A 16,871-nucleotide genomic window follows, 5' to 3' on the forward strand; every position below is an offset into this window, starting at 1 on the left:
CGACGAGGCTAACTAACCCGAGGGAGGGTGCGGGGTCCTGAGGGCTTCTCCACTCACCCTTGCCTGCCGGTCCACAGACCCAGAGCAGCCCTGAGGGGCCACGAGAAGCAGCGCCACCTGTGGCCGGGTGCTGTGGAGAAGCAGCTCCCCACACACCCCCAAACCGCCCTGCTGAGGGGGCACGGCCCCTGGCATCACCTTGGGCACCCTGGGCACCCACAGGTGTCCCACCAGGGCCTGCTCAAAGTGAGACCTCCCTCCAGGCCTCTCTGGGGCCCCTCCCCCTCTCCAGGCAGGCCAGGGCTGCAGGGCAGGCCTGCCACCCTCCCGGACGCCACGCTGCTGCCCAGACCAGGGTCCCCTTGCGACAAGCAGTGGCACCAGCTCCACAGTCCGCGTGCGTCCTGACTGGGGACCCAGGAAGACGTTCCTCGCCCACGCCTGCCTGACTCTGCGCGGCCCCTTTTCCGTGCCCCCACGCCCCACCCCCACCGTGGCTCTCGAACTTGGGACTGTGTCCGCACTGGGACGGCTCTGGGCTGGGTCTCTCTTCTCACTGCCCGTGGCACTGCCTTATCCACAGCGCCCACTATGTGGGGGGCAAAGCGACGGGAAGTAACAGTGAACACAGTCTTCTTGGCCGGTGGGGGCGTGCTGAGAGAGAGTTTGGGGGAGCAAAGGGGGAAAGGGTGAGAGACAGCGCTGCAGGTCAGCACCCGCACTGCCTTCGTGGCGGGAGGGCAGGTGGCCGAGGGGGTCCACAGACACCGCTCGGGGGCCCCGGGCACTGGCCCCGGACTCGGAGCCACACAGGAAGGCTGTCCGTGTGTCTGCGAGATGGCAGTTTGGGGGTGGGCTGCGGAGAGCGGGAAGGGGGCGGCCGCTTGTGGGCAGAGGCTGAGACGGCCGAACACCTGTTCCTGGACCACGGTCTGCTTTCTCAGGCCACCGTCCTTGCCTGCCCCAAACCCCAACGCTCCTCCAGGGAGCGGAGGGTTCAGCGTCCTGCGTCATCTCCTGTCTGTGCCCCGACCTTCCTCGGGAGGTGACGCCTGCCCCACCACAGGCGGTCTCAGAGGGGCCGTCAGCATAGGGGCCCCGGCTCCACCCAGCCAGAGGGTGCGAGCGCAAGCTGCCCGGCCGGTGCGCTCTCTGCAGGTGACCGTCAGCTTCGTCCCGGGGACAACGCACGGAGCCCGCCGACAGCGACGCCAGAGGGGGGCAGCCCGCTGGCCCCTGCCACCCAGGTCCCCCAAGGAGCCCGGTCCCTCCGCACGGCCTGGCTGGTCAGCGTCCACGTTAGTGCTGTCTGGCGAGTAGCCCCGTGGCGAGCTGCGTGTTGTGGTAGGTGCTCCAGTTGGGCCCTGTTGTTTGTTTACAGCCAAAGGACCGCAGTGGATCCATAACTCTGCCCACTGAGAATACTCAGCCCGACGATCGTTGAGGTCTCTCCCACCTCTAACCACCTGATCCCAGGAACCTCCCCCACCGTAGCTGACAGGGCACCAAAGTCAAGACGGAGAAGAAGAAAGGAAGCCCCAAGAGCTGCGGACAGGAGAGAGTAAAACACCCGCCCCGCGGTGGACCGCACCACGCGTGACCGACACCCGCCCCGCAGGAGAAACGGGCGTGCCCGCCCCGCGAGTGCTGACCGCGGTGGACCACGTGGGTGAGCGGGAGCACGCCGAGCCCAGGCCTCTGGTGTTCTGGGTGCCCCCGCTTGCTGTGATGTTTGTTCCGCAGCGTTATCACGGCAACAGCTGACTAGCCCAGATCGTCTGTGATTCTGGCCAACGTTCAGACTGAGCCTTCCAGGTTCTGCCAGGCGACTAGGGTGGGGCTCCGGGAAGTCCTACCTGCCACTCGGACCTGGTTGGGGGCACAGGCTCTGCAGGGGAGCACCCGGAACTCTTCCACCTGGTACATGGAGTAGTCCGTACTGGCAACGACCAGGGTGTCCCCGGGCCCCCACGACTGCACGTTGTCCTCCAGGGTCAGGACGGTGCTGTTGACGTTGGTGTCGACGGTGACCGTGAGTTTGGGCCTCGCTGTAACCCAGAGCAGCAGGGACTGAGATGATGGCCCGTGGCCCTTGGCAAACCTCTGACCACCCTCACCTCTTCCCGTCCCCTCCCTAAATAAGTAAATGCCAGGTTTGCCTATCCAAACCCCAAATCGCCAGGCCTGCTCCTTTCCAGGCTTGGTACAGGGTTTCGAAGTCAACAAAAGCCCTACCAGAAAAGAGCCATTCATCAGCTCTGGGCAGAGGAATTTTCCATTCAGCCCTCAGCTGCAGTCCAGCGCGGCTGCCGCACCACACCCACTGCGCTCGAGATGTACCACAAATATAGCTCCTCTCCACTGTCATTTACAGTAGCTGCGAGCTGTCCCCCCAAAGCCCTCCTGCCCCTAACGACTGCCTTCTGGAGACCGACAAGGGCCCCCGCGGACAGACTGGCCACTGCCAGCCCCTTCTAACGAGCATCTCGGGACCGGGCTTAAAATAGAGGCACCCAAAGAGGCAAGAGGCTGCGCGTCTGTGCGGGGTGGGGGCGCAGGGCGGCCGCTCTGTCCCCTGCACCCTGGCTGCCCTGGGCCAGGCCTCCCCCTCCTGACAGGCAAATGGCCAGGGTGGGGTCTGCTGGCTCCTGCCTGCTCCGACCACCCTCCCACTTCTCGTGTGTCGGCACGCGGCTGGCGGGGGCTCCGCGTCACCGAGACCCCAAGGGGCAGCAGCTCCAGCCACCCAGACTCACAGTGCACAGCCACTGCCCCACCTCTGTGCCAGCGAAGCACTGCTTACCGGGCCTCCCACACAGGAACCGCACTCGGTACCTCTGGCAGGCGTGGCCCCGGGCGTAGCACACAAACCTATAATCCTGGCCTCTCTTGTAGACGACCTCTGTGCTGAGGTTTGCCCCGTCAACTGTCGTGGCCTGCAAACGGCACGGAAATTACAGAGCAAAGTCATTCTTTTTTGCAAAGAGAGAAGGTGATGATTAATGCTATAAACATATGCCCACAAGTCTAAAATTGTCCCTGAAGCAAGAAGCATGCTCAACGGCCCAAGACTGCTCCAATGAGGGCACCGTCTGGTCACGGAGCTGCAGGGTCCGACAGTGCCGGTGTCCAGACCAGGGGTGTGTGTGTGACACTGGGTGGGCGTTTTATGGGGAGCCCACTACAAGCAGGTGCTCTCTTAGGAGCTGGGCTGGCTACCTACACCCGCTGCCAGCGCCGTGAACGGCGGCGCCATGAGGCCTCGCCACGTTCAGTCCACCGGTGACCCCACACCACACGGGGGCTCTTCCCAAACGCTCGCGCCCAGGCCCCGTCCCGAGTCTGCAGTCTGACTGTGTCGGGGCGTGGCCGGGCGTCAGCTCTCTGCAAAGCTGCCCCGGGGACTCCAAGGGCAGTGCGGTGCGAGGGCCCCACCTTGTAGCTGTGGAGCCAGAGCTCGAGTGCATTATCTCACCCAGCTTTACGGCAGCACTGCGAGGTCTTTGCTGGCTTCGCAGACAGGGACACAGAGACTCGGGGAGGCTGAGGGCCTTGCCCAGGGCCACGGAGCCAGCACGCAGCCCAGCCGACCTTTGAACCCAGCCCTGTCCTACCACAGAGCTGTAGCTGCCCCACCTCCTGTGGCCCCCAGGGCTCCCAGCCTGGTGTCCTCCTTCAACGTCTGTCTCCCCGCACTGGCCGCGGGCTCTGGGGAGAGCCAGGACCAGGCTTCTGCTGTCTCCCTGAGACCAGCATCCACCCCAGGGCTCAGCCCAGAGGGGTCTCGGCGCAGAGGGTCGGGGCCGACGGGGGCCGACGGGGGCTGGGGGCAGTGGCCTCGAGGCCAGGCGGGGAATGTGGGAGGCGCGCTCCGCTCTGAGGAGGCTCCTGCCTGCTGGCGGGCCGTGCCAGGCTGGGTGTGTCCGGACGGGCTGTCATGCACAACTCCCAGCAAGGGCTGCAGCTGCTCTCCTCCGGGGCACAGAGAGCGAAGGCGCCGGGGCTGGGGGAGTGGGCGGCCAAAGGACAGGCCACCTGGGGAGGGGGTGCTCTTTAGGAACCACAGCCTGAACCCAGCAGAGGCCCGTTGTCGGCGGCCTGGACGGAGGGCGCGGAGACGGGCGTCCAGCACAGCGGAAGGGCAGCCCTCTCCCGCGAGCCCCACATACACGCCGCCCTCCCGGGGGCCTGCGGCCACCGGAGGCGCAGGGGCTGCGGGGCAGCTCTCCAGGGAGACTCGGGGCCTCAGGGCGGGTTAGGAGCGCAAGGTCACTGGCCACATGCAGCACCCCGGACCCCTGCGGCCAGCTTCTTCTGTGGGAGACCCCGTCACGCTGACACCGAGCTGGAGACACCAGGGGACAGGCAGGACGTGTGTCAAGGAAACAGCTACTCGATTCTGCTGCTTGTTCCTTCTCGGTCCTTTTCCGAACCTGAGGCAAGACCTGGGTTTCGGGTCACACGGGAACAGGGCCCTGCCCCCACCGGCTGGGCCCGACCTTCACTGTGGCGGACACTGCCGTGCTGTGACTCCTGAGGACCGACCGGTCATCGTGGGGCGCCTGGCAGCGCTGCCACCGCCGCGAAACCACGTGACCTGCACACGAGAAGCTGACGGGTGCGCGCTGTGGGTCGGGCTCTTCACGCACCGTTGCACCCAGACCACAGAACAGTCCCTTGGGGGCACAGCCACTGTCCCCATTTCCCACGGGAGGAAAGTGGGACCGTCGGCCGCGTGACGGGACTGACCCCTCGGGCAGGATGGAGCGTGAGGGGCCGGGGCCAGGCCGCGGTGGCGCTCGGTCTCAGGGGCCTGCAGGGGCCGTCCCCACCGGCCTCCTTCACGGTCTCCAGGCCTCCGGGTGGGTTCTGTCTGACTCTCGGCCCGGGGTGGGCTGTGCACCAACGCTCCGCAAGAGCCTGAGCCCACGGAGCAGACACAGTTGCTGGAGGAGGGAGAAAGGCCTGGCAGGGAGCGGTCGCCTTCCCAACAGCCGAGGTCTGGAGGGTTAGGGTTAGGGTTAGGGGGCAGAGGCCAGCAGCTCCAGGAGGTGCGGGCAGGGCGTGTGAACGCCCCAAGGGCTCCCAGAGAGGTTTGGGGAGTGGAGCCCGCTGAAGGAAGGGCTGGACTTCCCGCAGCCCAGAGGGCGGGCGGGCGGGGTGAGGCCGTGGCTGCTTCAGCATCACAGCTGGGCGCTGCACGTTGCCAGAGAACATTAACGTTACATCCGGGGAAGCACGGTGTTGGTGGGCGTGGGCGGAGGGGTGGGGGGGGAGGGTTTGTTCCTGCTGGGCCCGAGAAGAGCCGCAACCTGCACCTCCATCTAAGGAAGCCCTCCAGCGACGCCGGAGCCCGGCGAACAAGGACCTTCGCCACAGGGTGGGCGTGGCCCCCCGGACCGCAGAGCAGAGCGCCCGTGCTTCGAGGAGCCGTCCCTCGTCCACAGCCCCGCCGCAGCGCGAGGGGGGAGCGGCACCACCGGGCGACCTGGCCCTGCGGTCAGATCGCCTGGGACGAGGCGCTGTGTCGGCTAAAGGAGAACGCGACGGGCAGGGCTGGCCCTTCCTGAACGACCTCCGGCCCTGCGGCCGGCGTGTGAGTGGCCCAGCCCTTGCTGCGGCTCCACAGCTGCGCCGGCGAGCCTGGGGGCTGCACGTCCACTCAGCACGCCCAGGGTGAGGGAGTCCAGTCCCTTCAGGTCAGCCCAAAGGCTGTCCCTCTGCGACCGCTGGCTTCTCCCTGGGAGAACCGGCTGCGGGTGTGCTCCCCCCCACCCCCCCGGGCCCCGCCAGGCCCCGGGCACTCAGGGCCCCAAGGAAGTGAGCTGAGAAGCGAGGCAGGCCAGTGAAACCCGTCCCGAGCCGGGCGTGCCTGCAGGAGCAGGTGCGGAGGAGGAGGGGCCTGCAGGGAGGAGCAGGAGAGAGCCTGCCCTGCGACCCCTCAGCTAGGGGCTGGAGCCCACCTGCAACCGGGAACGGTGGGCCCTGGTCACCTGTGTGCTACGGGGGCCGCGGCAGCCGCACCCCCCAAGCGACAGGAGGATCTGTGTCGGAGGTCTACAGTCTCCCCCAGACAACCCGCGGCCGTCTCCGGCGGGTACCTGTATGTCAAGGGGGCGGCTGCAGATCTTCCCCGGGTGAGCCGCCCGGAGGTCGGAAATCTTCTCCCCACCTTTCGTGTGCGACACCCTGTCGTGGTCGATCCACTCTGTCCACTCCACGTCTAGGCGGAAAGCAAAGAGCCGGTCGCACGGGGAGGCCTGCAGGGGCAGGTCAGGCTCGGCGAGGCCCCCCGGCACCCTCAGCCCCGAGGACGCAGCGCCGTCCGCCTGGGCCTGCAGCGGCCTGGAGAACAACATGTCACCTCTCCCAGCTTCTAACGAAAGACACCTCCTGCTTTATAAAAGCAACAGACACGCGTCGTGCTGCAGAAAGGAGAGAGGGGCGCCCCCGTGGGAGCGCCCGGGCAGAGGCTGCCGCCGCCCGCACCCGGCCCGTGGGCGGGCTCCCTGCAGCCGGGTGCCGGCAGCCTGGCTCGCCGTCGTCGTCGTCCCCGGCCGGCGCCGCGGCCGGGCCCAGGGAGGCGGCTTCACAGACAGACTCCGGGTGCGGCGCCAGCGGACCCTGCCACACCGGCGCGGCCTCACCGGCACCGCAGAAAACCCCGTGTCCTGCGAACACAGAGCGCCCGGGCCTCCCGCCCACACGCCAGGTTCCCCGGGCAGCCCCAGGCGCCTCACCCTGAACCCACTCGCTGGACGAGGACACGTTGAAGTATTCGCCGTGCTCCGACCGGAACAGCCTGGACACCCGGGCAGCGACCGAGCCGCGGTGACCTGCTGGAGAGCGGACACTCAGCAGCCGGCAGACCCCCAAACCCAGAGCCGCGTGAGTCTGAGGCAGAGAAAGCTCCCCCGACACGGGGCTCTTGAGCCATTTCTTTAAAACAAAACTGCCCCAGGCCCACCTTCTCACGTGGAAGCACATGGTCGCCCCCCTCTCGTTTTGGGCTTCGAAGGGGAGCTGCACCCGCACGGCCTGCCGCGCGGGGCCGGGGCGCTTCTGGTCTGGGCCCTCTCCGCGACCGGCCCCCCGCCCCTGCTCCGGGCAGGGGCAGCCCCGCCACGAAGGCCCATCCGAAGCGTCTGTTTAGCTCAAAACCCTACCCCTGCCGCCCTGCCCCAGCTCCCGCCTTGCCCAGGCCCCTGTTCAGGATCAAGCTGTTAACAAAGACGGTAAGCAAAGCCGCTCTTCCATGGCGCTGGAGCTGCCACCCCAGAGGAGCTGCCTGGCAGGCGCACCCCTCAAGTCTCTGGGGTGTCAAAACAGGGCCAAACGGCCACCGCTCGGGGCCTGCAGCGGCTGGCGCCCACAGGACCGTGTGCAGAGGGGGAAGAACGCAGACCTCACAGGACTACTGCACGGGCGGCCCCCGGGCCGAGAACGGAGAACGCTGCTTAGGGTGAACGTCTCTGCCTCATGTGCTCGGCACCCACGGCGGCGCCTCCTGGCCGTGGGTGGGGTCGCCCCCCCCCCCGAGGGCCCCTCGAGTTGTTGGCCTGTGGGAGCACTACCTGTACTTCCACCTGAGTTAACAGTTCCCCAATGGCTATTTTTATTGATCTCCAATAAACACAGTTGTCTCCCGCTCTGAGAGGCCTTTTACTTCCAGGTTAACAGAGTCAGTGACGAGCTCTCCGAAAACGTAACTATCATCTCATTAACTGGCCCCCAACGGTGCTGGCTGGTGGCCCTCTTATGGGACAGGGTCAGGCCGCAGGCGTGGGGAGCTGGGTCGGCACTCTCCGAGGGGGGCGGAGCAACTCCGCCAGGGACGCTGGGGGGACCCGCCAGCCATTGTTACCGTGGTACTCCGTGTGGTCTTCCACGGAGGCGGCGGGGTCTCCCTTCACCGTCACGAAGCTCCACGGGTGTCTGAAACCAACAACAGGAGGAGTGACGTCCTTCACCCGTCCGAGCTCGGGCTGGGGGTAGGCAGCACACCGTCGCCCGGCGAGCAGCCCGCGGGCGTCTGGGGAAGTGGGTTCCCGGGCTGGGCTTCCCTTCTCCGCAAGAACAGGAGTTTGTTTTTTTTTTTGCAAGCACTGGGCTCCCTACCCACCTGGGCCGCCCGGTGTTTGTGTGTTGCGAGCCTCCCAGCTCTCCTGGCCTGACACCAGGCATGAAGCACAAACAAACAAGCCCGAGGCCTGCCTCCACCTGGGGTTGGCAACGGGCTTTGGGAAGGGAGGATGCCTCTTCTCGGTGGGGCACGGAGGAGCCAGAGGACGCGTGAGGCTCTGGAAGCTGTCCGGCCCTCCTCCCTCCGCCGGACGCCCAGTGTGGCCTCTGGCCTGCTGGGAGCGCCCAACAGCTCTGGCCCCCCAGAGCCTCTACGGTCTCAGTTCTGACCTCCGACCCTGGAAAGGGAGCTGCTCACTGAGGCCGGGGGTCTGACTGTGTCACCCTCTGGCCCAGTCCTCCCGTGACTCCCTGCTGCCCACTGGGCGCAAACCAGCTCCCTGACACGGGGCAAGGGCCCCCCTCGGCCCCCTCCCAGCCTCATCCCTACCTCCCTCTGCCGCACGCTGCCTGCCCCCCTCGTCTTCAGAAAGCCACACACCCGCCCCGGGGACCCCAAGCCTCCTGGTCCTCCTGGGCATCTGCCTGCCCCCATCCTCCCCTGCTGGTCTGACAAAAGGCCCCTCTGCCCCTGCCCCACCCCCTCTCGGATGTCTCCTCATCCCACCCCCTCCTGTCCGCCCTCCCACGACAGCTCGGGACGCCGCGTCGGCCCTGGAGCCTCCTGCCCACAGCTGCGCGGTGCCCACTTCTGGAAGGAAGGAGGGAGCAGATGACGGGGCAGGGCTCAGGCCCCCCACTGAGGGTGGGAGTGCTGAGTCTGTCGCTCGGGGTGTGTCTGCCCGGACAAGGGGCACAGACTCCTGCTTGCTGAGACCCTCTGCCCGAGGGAACGGCCAGGGCAGGGCCCGTCCCTCCTGTGGCTCTTGTCTCTAAGGTTGGCCGACTCCCCCTCCTGCACTCCTGCCGTCCGTCCCCTGCGACCCTCCCAGCAGCCCCTGGAGGCGGCTCCCACATGCCCCGTTTTACAGGTGCAGGAGCCACTTGGGGGGAGGGGAGTCACTCGCCTGTGGTCACCCTGACAGGAGGCACAGCCCAGACTCCAAATCCAGTCAGACTGGACATCAGGTCTCGGGCCTTTGCCACCACCTCCTCCTGCGGCGGCCCTGGGGGCCCGGCCCATGTGGTTCAGTCTCTGGGTGTGAATGAACGCACGGGCCTTTGGTTTACAAAACCATGCTGACAGAGGAGCCCTGTGACTCCACGGTGCCCGTCATCTCCGGCTGGACGCCCTCCGGAACCCGGAGCACACCCTCTCACCCCCGGAAGGCTGCTGTGCTCCGAGCCCGAGAAGGCAGCGCTGCCCCCACCGCCGAGGGATGGGCGGCCTCGGCTTCCCTCTGCGCGAGCGCTGACCCAGCCTGACAGAGAGGCGTGGCCGCCGCGGGGCAAACGGCTTCCTCTGGGTGCCAGCGAGCGGGCGTGCCCGAAGTGGGCTCGGGGCTCGGGCTGAGCCGGCGGAGCTCAGAGCGGAAGACACTGCAGTGCGGTGCCCTTCCTGGGGCGGGTGGGCCGGGCGGGGCCGGGCCGGACGCTCCGTGTGGTCTCCCAGCAAGGTCTGCCCACCCCCAGGGCAGAGCGAGCCCTCTGCCAAGGAAGACGAGGGGACGCTGGCTGTGTCCACGGGAGGCGTGGCCCTCCCTCGCACACTGCAGATGCCCGGTTCACACTTTGTAAGCGGCTGCCTGAATGAACGAACTCAGTATGACAGGGGCCTTTTGCTTTTTCGGACTGAAATACGCCTGTGAGAAACGCCAGCTTCCCGCTAGGAACAAACCACAATGTGTGCCGTGCAGACGGCGAGTGAGCTCGCGTCTCTGTCCCCGAGTCTCTGTCCCCGGGAGCGGAGGCTCCGTGGGGGAGGTGCGGCTCCGGGGTTCGGGGGCCGGGAGGAGCGGGCGTGGTGGGAGGTACCTGAATCCGAGGTGCAGGAAGTGTTTGCTGCCCAGTTTGGTCATCACCTTCCGGGCCGAGTCGTCCAGGTTCCGGGACCCTTCGTCGTTCACCGCGACGGACAGGATCATGCCGTTGGGCACCGAGTTCAAGTACTGCACCAGACGCTCACTCTCCTTCTTGAGCGAGTAGGTGTCGAACCTGAACAGGGCAGAGACACACGCTCGATGGTCCTGGCAGCAGCCCAGACACCAGCGTGAGGCTTGCGTCTTTCATGCCACAACCACCCCAAGGTCCCAAGGACTCTGATTTTCCAAGAGAAGTTTTCATTACGGCAAAAATTGAGCGTCTCAAAGTGGATGCTGACAATCAGCCCTCATGCATAGACTGAAACACACATCTCAAAGGCCTGCGCCATGAATTCACATGAATTCACAAAGACACAACTTTGTGACGATGCCAACTCGCCCCCACGTAGCTATCAAGATTTTGTGCAGTTAAAATGGGAGCTCCAAAGGAATCTGTCTTGGGACTTAACTGGCAAAACAGTTCTAAAATGAAACTAGAAAACCAAAGCCAGGGGAAGAGTCGAGAGTTCGGAAAAGAGGGGCAGTGGTCGGGGGCAGTCAGCGGGATGTGCCTCTGAGTCACCGTTGGAGGAGCCCAGCCCAGCCCAGCCCGCCACGGCCCTCCCCAGCAGCCGGCAGTGGCAGGCCTCGGGCCGCCCAGCGCCCTGGACCACGCCACATGCCCACGCCTGCCTTCCCTCGCCCCTGCTCACCTTCTCGCCACCTAATCAGATGGTTCCTACCTTTCAAGCACACACACCTATGTTACTATGCCTCCAGGTAACCTTCTCAGGTGACTGTGGTCTGCATTTACGTGTGTGCGTCCAGAGTTTGTGATTATCTTTACTCAGACACAGGCCCCTGAGGCCACTGACACATGAGTGGGGCAGCGTGGGAGGGGGCAGGTGTCTGTCTGCGCAGCCTCCACGGCCGCCGCCAGGAAAGCCTTGTTCCCAGGTCGGCAACGAGCTTGCCACTGGCTGGCTCTCCGAGAGCAGCCCTGCCGCGCTGCTTTAGGGAGCCGGGCCAAGAGGCCGGCCCGGAGCTGGGGAGACGGCCCCTCTCGTGTGCAGGGAGGGCTCCCTGACACACTGGCTCCCAGCTGTGCCCCTCCGGGCTGCCCGTGCTCTCGGGCCTCGGCCAGCAGCGTCCCCAGGGCACCCGTGAAGGCAGCACAGTGGGAAGGGCCCGGCCCGTGTGGGACTGGACCCCAGGCCCCGCACGTCCCCGCCTTCTGACTCTGAGCAAACGTGGCCCCCGAGCCCCTGGGTTTCGTCTGTATCACGTGGGTCCTGACAGAGGCGAGAGGCCTCAGCACCAGTCACAACGGACAAGACCCGGCGACGTCCCGGGTGCCCGTCCTTGGACCAGGGACTCCGGCGGGGGAGTGCACGCGCACGCTGGGCTGCGACTCGGCCCCACGACGGAGGCGACCGGCCACGTGTGACGCGGATGGGCCGAGGGAGAGGGTGTTCTGCGCAGTGGGATGGGTCAGAGAAAGACACGTAACACCGTGTCCCTTACACGCGGGATCTAGGAAAGTGAAGGAACGAGCCGAACAGACTCACAGACACCGAGGGCAGACGGGAGGGGCTTGGGGCTGGGCGAGAGGGGGCACGGGGCAGGGGGAGGAGCACACACTGCTGGCTGTGAGAACAGCCCCGCGGGCGTGCAACACGGCCCAGGAAACGTGCTCGGTGACACGGCAACAGCCGTGTGCGGTGCCAGGAGGGCACCGGGCTGACCAGGTGATGGCTGTGTAAAGTGTGCAAACGTGTAACCACTGGGCTGTGCTCGTGACACTGATGTAATACAGCACGCCCCCTGTAATTAGAGAAAAACAAACGAGGAGAGAAGGCGGCCTGGGCCGGGAGGGGCGGGCTGACCTGGGGGAGGTCGGTGCGGGTGGAGCCGGGCCGGGACACAGCCCCCGGGCGAGCAGACACGGGGGGGGGGGGGGGGGGGAGCCTGGGGCTCCACTGTGTCTGGCCGCCGTCCCGGCTCGCTTCTGTCCCAGGACGGAGCCCCGACCTGGGCCCCCCACGCGCGGCCTCACCCGCTGTTCCCTGCAGGGCACCTCGGCCGCCGTAAGCGCCTCACGAGCCCCCGAGACGGGGCCCGGGACGAGCCTTGGGGACGGGGCCGTCGCCGTGAGGACCGAGCCCGAGCCCGCGAGGAGTCGCTGGACTCTCGTTACTTGTGAAGTCTGGGCCCCCGGCCACCCGCGGGAGCCGCCCCAGCAGGTACACTCCCCACCAGGGCTCACGCCCAACGAGTGTGTCTCCTCGGGTCCACACGGCCTTGGGTCGGGGGAGACCGCGTGCGTGCCGGTCCCGGAGACTATCCCGAGGCGGCACCTCCCTACCTCGCGGCCGCCGTGCAGTGGCAGCCGCACAGCACCGTGCAGCGTGCGCGCCGGTGCCGCTGGCAGCAAACCCGCCGGGCCGCCGGTCGCAGGAAAGCACAGCAGACGGGGTCATGACCCCGACAGTGAACGGCTATGTCAGAGGTCACTGTACTCGCCGCACCGTGACTCTGTGGCTACTTTAGGGCGTGTTCTTCTACCGACAACAGGAAGCTGCCCACCAGCGCCCCACGCTTCCCCAGCAGCGGCCTCCTACACCTCGAGCCCCGATTGTGTCGTCCTCCCTGGCACTGGACTCAACCCCACGCTGCTTGTAAGGTCGGCGCCGCCTGCGCCCACTGCCCGTGACGTCCGAGGTCGGGCGGTAGGGGCCTGGGCCGCGCCGGCCCCGCCACTCAGGACGCACCCGCTCAGGGAAGCGCCCTGCACACACCGCGAACCCTGTTCTGACTCTCTCCTGCTGCACGTGTACCGCTCCCTTTCCATGTTTAGGTACACAGACGCCTGACCCTGTGTCACCACGGCCCACAGCATTCGGTACCGTGACAGGCTGTGCGGGTGTGTGGCCTGGAGCTGAAGGCTGGACCGCACAGCCGGGGTGCAGAGGGCCGTCCCCACCTGGTGCGGGTATGGACGCTGCGGTGTTCGCCCAGGGACGGAACCGCCCCTCGACGCATCTCCACGGTTAAGTGGCGCCGGACCGACCACATTGCCTGTTCCATTCCCTATCGCTCTCTGCATCCCCGCCTCTCTGCTGGCTTCCCCGTGCCTGCGAACGCCACACCCTCCCCCCCCACCCGGCCCTTTGCACCTGCCCCTGGACGCGCTCTCCCCAGCTCGGCCTCACTGTGCACCTTTCAGCTTGAAAGGCAAGGACGCCCTTTCCCGACCACTGGGTGCAACCGGTCTCCCCCCAGTGACCCTGCCCTCCATGGCGCTTGTCCACAGCCACAGGGCGCCCCCGCCTGGAGCCACGTTGTGTGCACCCGTGTGTGTGCACGCACGCTTGTTCCCGGTGCACTCAGCCTCCCTGGGCAAACGCCTGCGGAGCGGAAGCCACTCCGTGAACCGGGGGTTCTGTGTGCTTCACCCGCCGCTGGAGTCCTGCAGGGGGAGCAGCGCCAGCCTGGGGCGCAAGCCCAGGGAGCGGGCGCCGAACCAAGGAGCCTGTGTCCCAGTGCAGACAGGCCTTACCGGTCACAGTGGATGACTGCCCCCGACCTGGGGTTGATGACGTGAACGATGACCCCGCGGTGGCCCCAGCTCCTCTCAAAAAAATAGCCTCCGTCCTGCATGCCGCCCGGGTGGAGGGTCTTGTTCAGAAACGTCCAGGAGAGCTTCTTCTGGCCGTGCAGCTCCAGGGTGCCTCCCTGGCCAACTCCGATGTACTTCAGCCCGAAGTAGGGGTCCGGCTGCATGCCTTCGTCAGCCCTACGGGGGAAGACAGCCCTGCGTGGCCACCGACACCTCTCTGTGTCACTCTCCCGGACTCCCCCTGCGGCCACCACTTGTGAGGTCACCAGGACAGGGAACTAGCCTTACGACCGCATCTGCCGAAACCAGACCACAGGGAGGCCGACAGGCCCAGCGGGGACACTGGGCTTCAGCCTGCGTGCTGGCGCGTCTCTCAGTGCTGAGCGTTTGGCCACTCGGTCCCTAGCACACGGGTCTCCTGGCCCTGAGCTGCCCACCCCGGCGTGCTTGTGGCCACTGCTGCTCACAACTCTCATCTGACTGAGGAGGGGGCGCAGCCAGGGGCCAACACTGCAGCGCACCCTCCCCACCCTGCTTGCCACAAGCGGTGAGAGAAGCAGAGCCGCCCTGGGCCATGACGCGCTGGGAGGCGGCTGGGGGGCCGGCATGGACTCCTGTGACTTCGGCGCGGGCCCAGGGCGCTACAGTAAAAGGCCCCGTGTACCTGTGCAGCCCGCCCCCATCTCCGATGTCCGTCCTGTCTGTGATCATGTCTGGCAGTGCGCAGTAACTCTGCCCTTCCCTAAACCCTGGCTGTCTCACCCCCCACCCCGCGTTAGAAAGCCTTCCTCTCGTCAGACCCAAGAGTAGCATCTGACCCCCGCATGCTGTCTACCCACCTGCCATACAAAATGATGCTGAAATTGCCCTGGAAAGGGCAGAGGGCACTCCCAGCATGCAGTTCTCCTCCACTGTCAATCAGGATGTGCCGGGCACGCAGAACAATGGTCTCCTCGTGGTCTTTAATGACTAGCTTTCCTGAGGGGGCAGGAGTGGGGCGCGGTTCAGAACGCAAGCAGCAGGGGTGAGGGCACAGCAGAGGCAGCGCTGGGCGTCCCCAGCCCCCACCCTACCCGCGCAGGCAAGAAGCACCTTGTTCACGCCCCTCTGCCCGCGCTTGCTTTCCCCTCCTCTCTGCCTCGCCACGTGTGCACTACGGCTGCCCGGCTTCCTGCCGTCCCTGCGTGCACGGCGCTCAGCGCACCGGCCTCTGAAGGCGAGACGAGCCGGCGCGCTCGGAGCTGCAGGAAGGACTGTGCGCTACGGAAGCTTCCTTCTCCACGTCCGGTCCTCAGACAAGCCTCCCCTTCGTGCTCAGAGCCAACGGGTGGCTGTCTCAGAGAACCAGAGGCTCCGCCACGAGCCCAGAGCGCGGGACTGTCCCGTGCACCTGAAGTGGTGGAGCCCCGCATCCAGCCGCGCGGCTCCGGGCCGAGGAGAAGAGCGCGCCCAGGGAGGGGCTGGCTCACCTCCGTCGGAGATGTGGATGGAGTGGACGGTGGCAGACGAGGTCAGCAGGAGTGCGCTGCCCTGGCCGATGGACACACGGTGGTCCCGGTCGTGGCCCGGGCTCCAGGGCTGCAGCCCGGGGCTCCGGTCGGGGCACTCGGCCGCCCCTGTGAAGGACGGAAAGGCGTCAGAGTCCCTGTGCATCCACTGCCCAAGCGAGACCGCCGCAGGCCGCAGCGGGGCGGCGCCTCCTCTCTGAGGCAGCCAGCGCGCCACACCCCTGTGGCCGCGTCCCTCCCTGGAGCCCAGCCCCTCAGCGCCCGCCAGCCCTGACTCAGGCTCTGCATCTCCTTCACGAGGAAGGGAATTGCACACTTCTGGTTTTACTGAAATGGCTCTTCCAGCCGGCACAGACCTCGGGAACAAACAACAACACCCCAGGAGGTCATCCCTTGGAAGGAAGGAACGTCCCTTCCCCAGGAGGGACTGTGGGGAGTGGGAGGCAGGGACAGTGAGTAAAAGCCAGAACCACGTGGACCATGAGTGGCCAGGGTTGGTGCCTGCATCCCTCTGACGCCACAGAAAAGCACGGACCAGAAGGAGCCAGACTTCCCAAAGGGTCTGTCTCGAAACAGGACGGGGACCCAGGGTGTGGGAGGGACGCCCAGAGCAGGGCCCTGCGGCGGGTCTCTGAAAGAGACCCCGGCCAGCTCCGAGCCCAGGCCCGGGCCTGTGTGGCGCATCTCCGCTGAGCGGACGACGGAGGGTGAGTGGCCGGCTCTGGGCGACACTGCCGACTGCCCCCTCAGGAGCTTCAGGGCCGAGGGTGTGCTCTGCCCCCTGCGCACGCGCCGGAGAGATTCTGCAAGGAATCACCCTTGGAGGAATTTCACTGGTGACGTTTAGAGACTATTACTTCCTTCCCCGGTGGGCTGAGGAAAACCAACACGTAACTCCTTTCTTCTTATTGTGGAAGAGCACCCAGCCCAATCAAGTAGAATAGGGTTTTTTAAAAAGAGCTGTTGGTGGTGACCACGCAGTCACTCAACCTCTAACCCCAGTTTAAAACGTGCCGCCGTCTGCACCTTTCCCCCCGTTTTGGTGTATCTGATCACGGCTTCCTGCCCTGGCCGAGCAGGCCTGTGCCTCTGGGTGTTAACTCAACATCACGCAGAGGAAGGTCGCTCCTGCGATCACGAAGACAGACTGGAGCTCGTGTAGAGCGTTCTCCCTCTCTCCCCCGCCCCCCCCCCCTCTCTCTCTGCGCCCAGAAAGCAGGAGGGGCCACAGTGTCCTGTCCGTGGCAGGAGGGCTCTTGGACACTTGGTTTGGAAGATCTGACCTGGCCACTAACACGTGACAAGTAGGGAGCTTCCCCATGAAGCTCTAGGTTTCTGGCTCCTCTTAAAAATCCACAAGATCCTGCAACAAGGGCCCCGCCTCCACACAGGGCAGCAATGCGCCAGAGCCTAGAAGAGGGTGTCGCCTCACAGGGGCCTGAAGGTCCCAGGCGGGCCCAGTCCCCGCCTGGCCGGCTCCCCTCGCCCATGCTGTGCGCCTGGCTCCCGAGACACTGAGCCTCCAGCCTGAGCCTGGCGCAGCCACTGCACTTTGTGCACGACGAGCCGGAAGCCCAGGGCGAGGCTTGTCCGGGGCCCAAAGTCAGCAGGGCCGGTCTGGAGCCGCCCACCCCGCCCCCC

The 16,871-nt window shown here is 66.2% G+C and overlaps 1 protein-coding gene across 2 annotated transcripts in view; it reads right to left on the reverse strand.

The window, feature by feature from the left end:
- Positions 1-16,871, reverse strand: part of LOC114488691 (cell migration inducing hyaluronidase 1) — a 48,901-nt gene that overhangs the window by 31,867 nt on the left and 163 nt on the right. The window contains exons 2-10 of one of the 2 annotated variants that reach the window (XM_036013182.1): positions 15,192-15,338; positions 14,562-14,700; positions 13,663-13,899; positions 10,057-10,236; positions 7,865-7,935; positions 6,741-6,839; positions 6,102-6,223; positions 2,804-2,936; positions 1,857-2,048 (exon numbers count right to left, since the gene is read on the reverse strand). In XM_036013182.1, coding sequence (XP_035869075.1) covers positions 1,857-2,048; positions 2,804-2,936; positions 6,102-6,223; positions 6,741-6,839; positions 7,865-7,935; positions 10,057-10,236; positions 13,663-13,899; positions 14,562-14,700; positions 15,192-15,338 — 1,320 coding nt within the window. The remainder of the gene's footprint in view (positions 1-1,856; positions 2,049-2,803; positions 2,937-6,101; positions 6,224-6,740; positions 6,840-7,864; positions 7,936-10,056; positions 10,237-13,662; positions 13,900-14,561; positions 14,701-15,191; positions 15,339-16,871) is intronic. The other variant, XM_028502452.2, reaches the window with a different exon arrangement.

This window comes from Phyllostomus discolor, chromosome 12 (genome assembly GCF_004126475.2).
Source record: "Phyllostomus discolor isolate MPI-MPIP mPhyDis1 chromosome 12, mPhyDis1.pri.v3, whole genome shotgun sequence".
NCBI lineage: Eukaryota > Metazoa > Chordata > Mammalia > Chiroptera > Phyllostomidae > Phyllostomus > Phyllostomus discolor.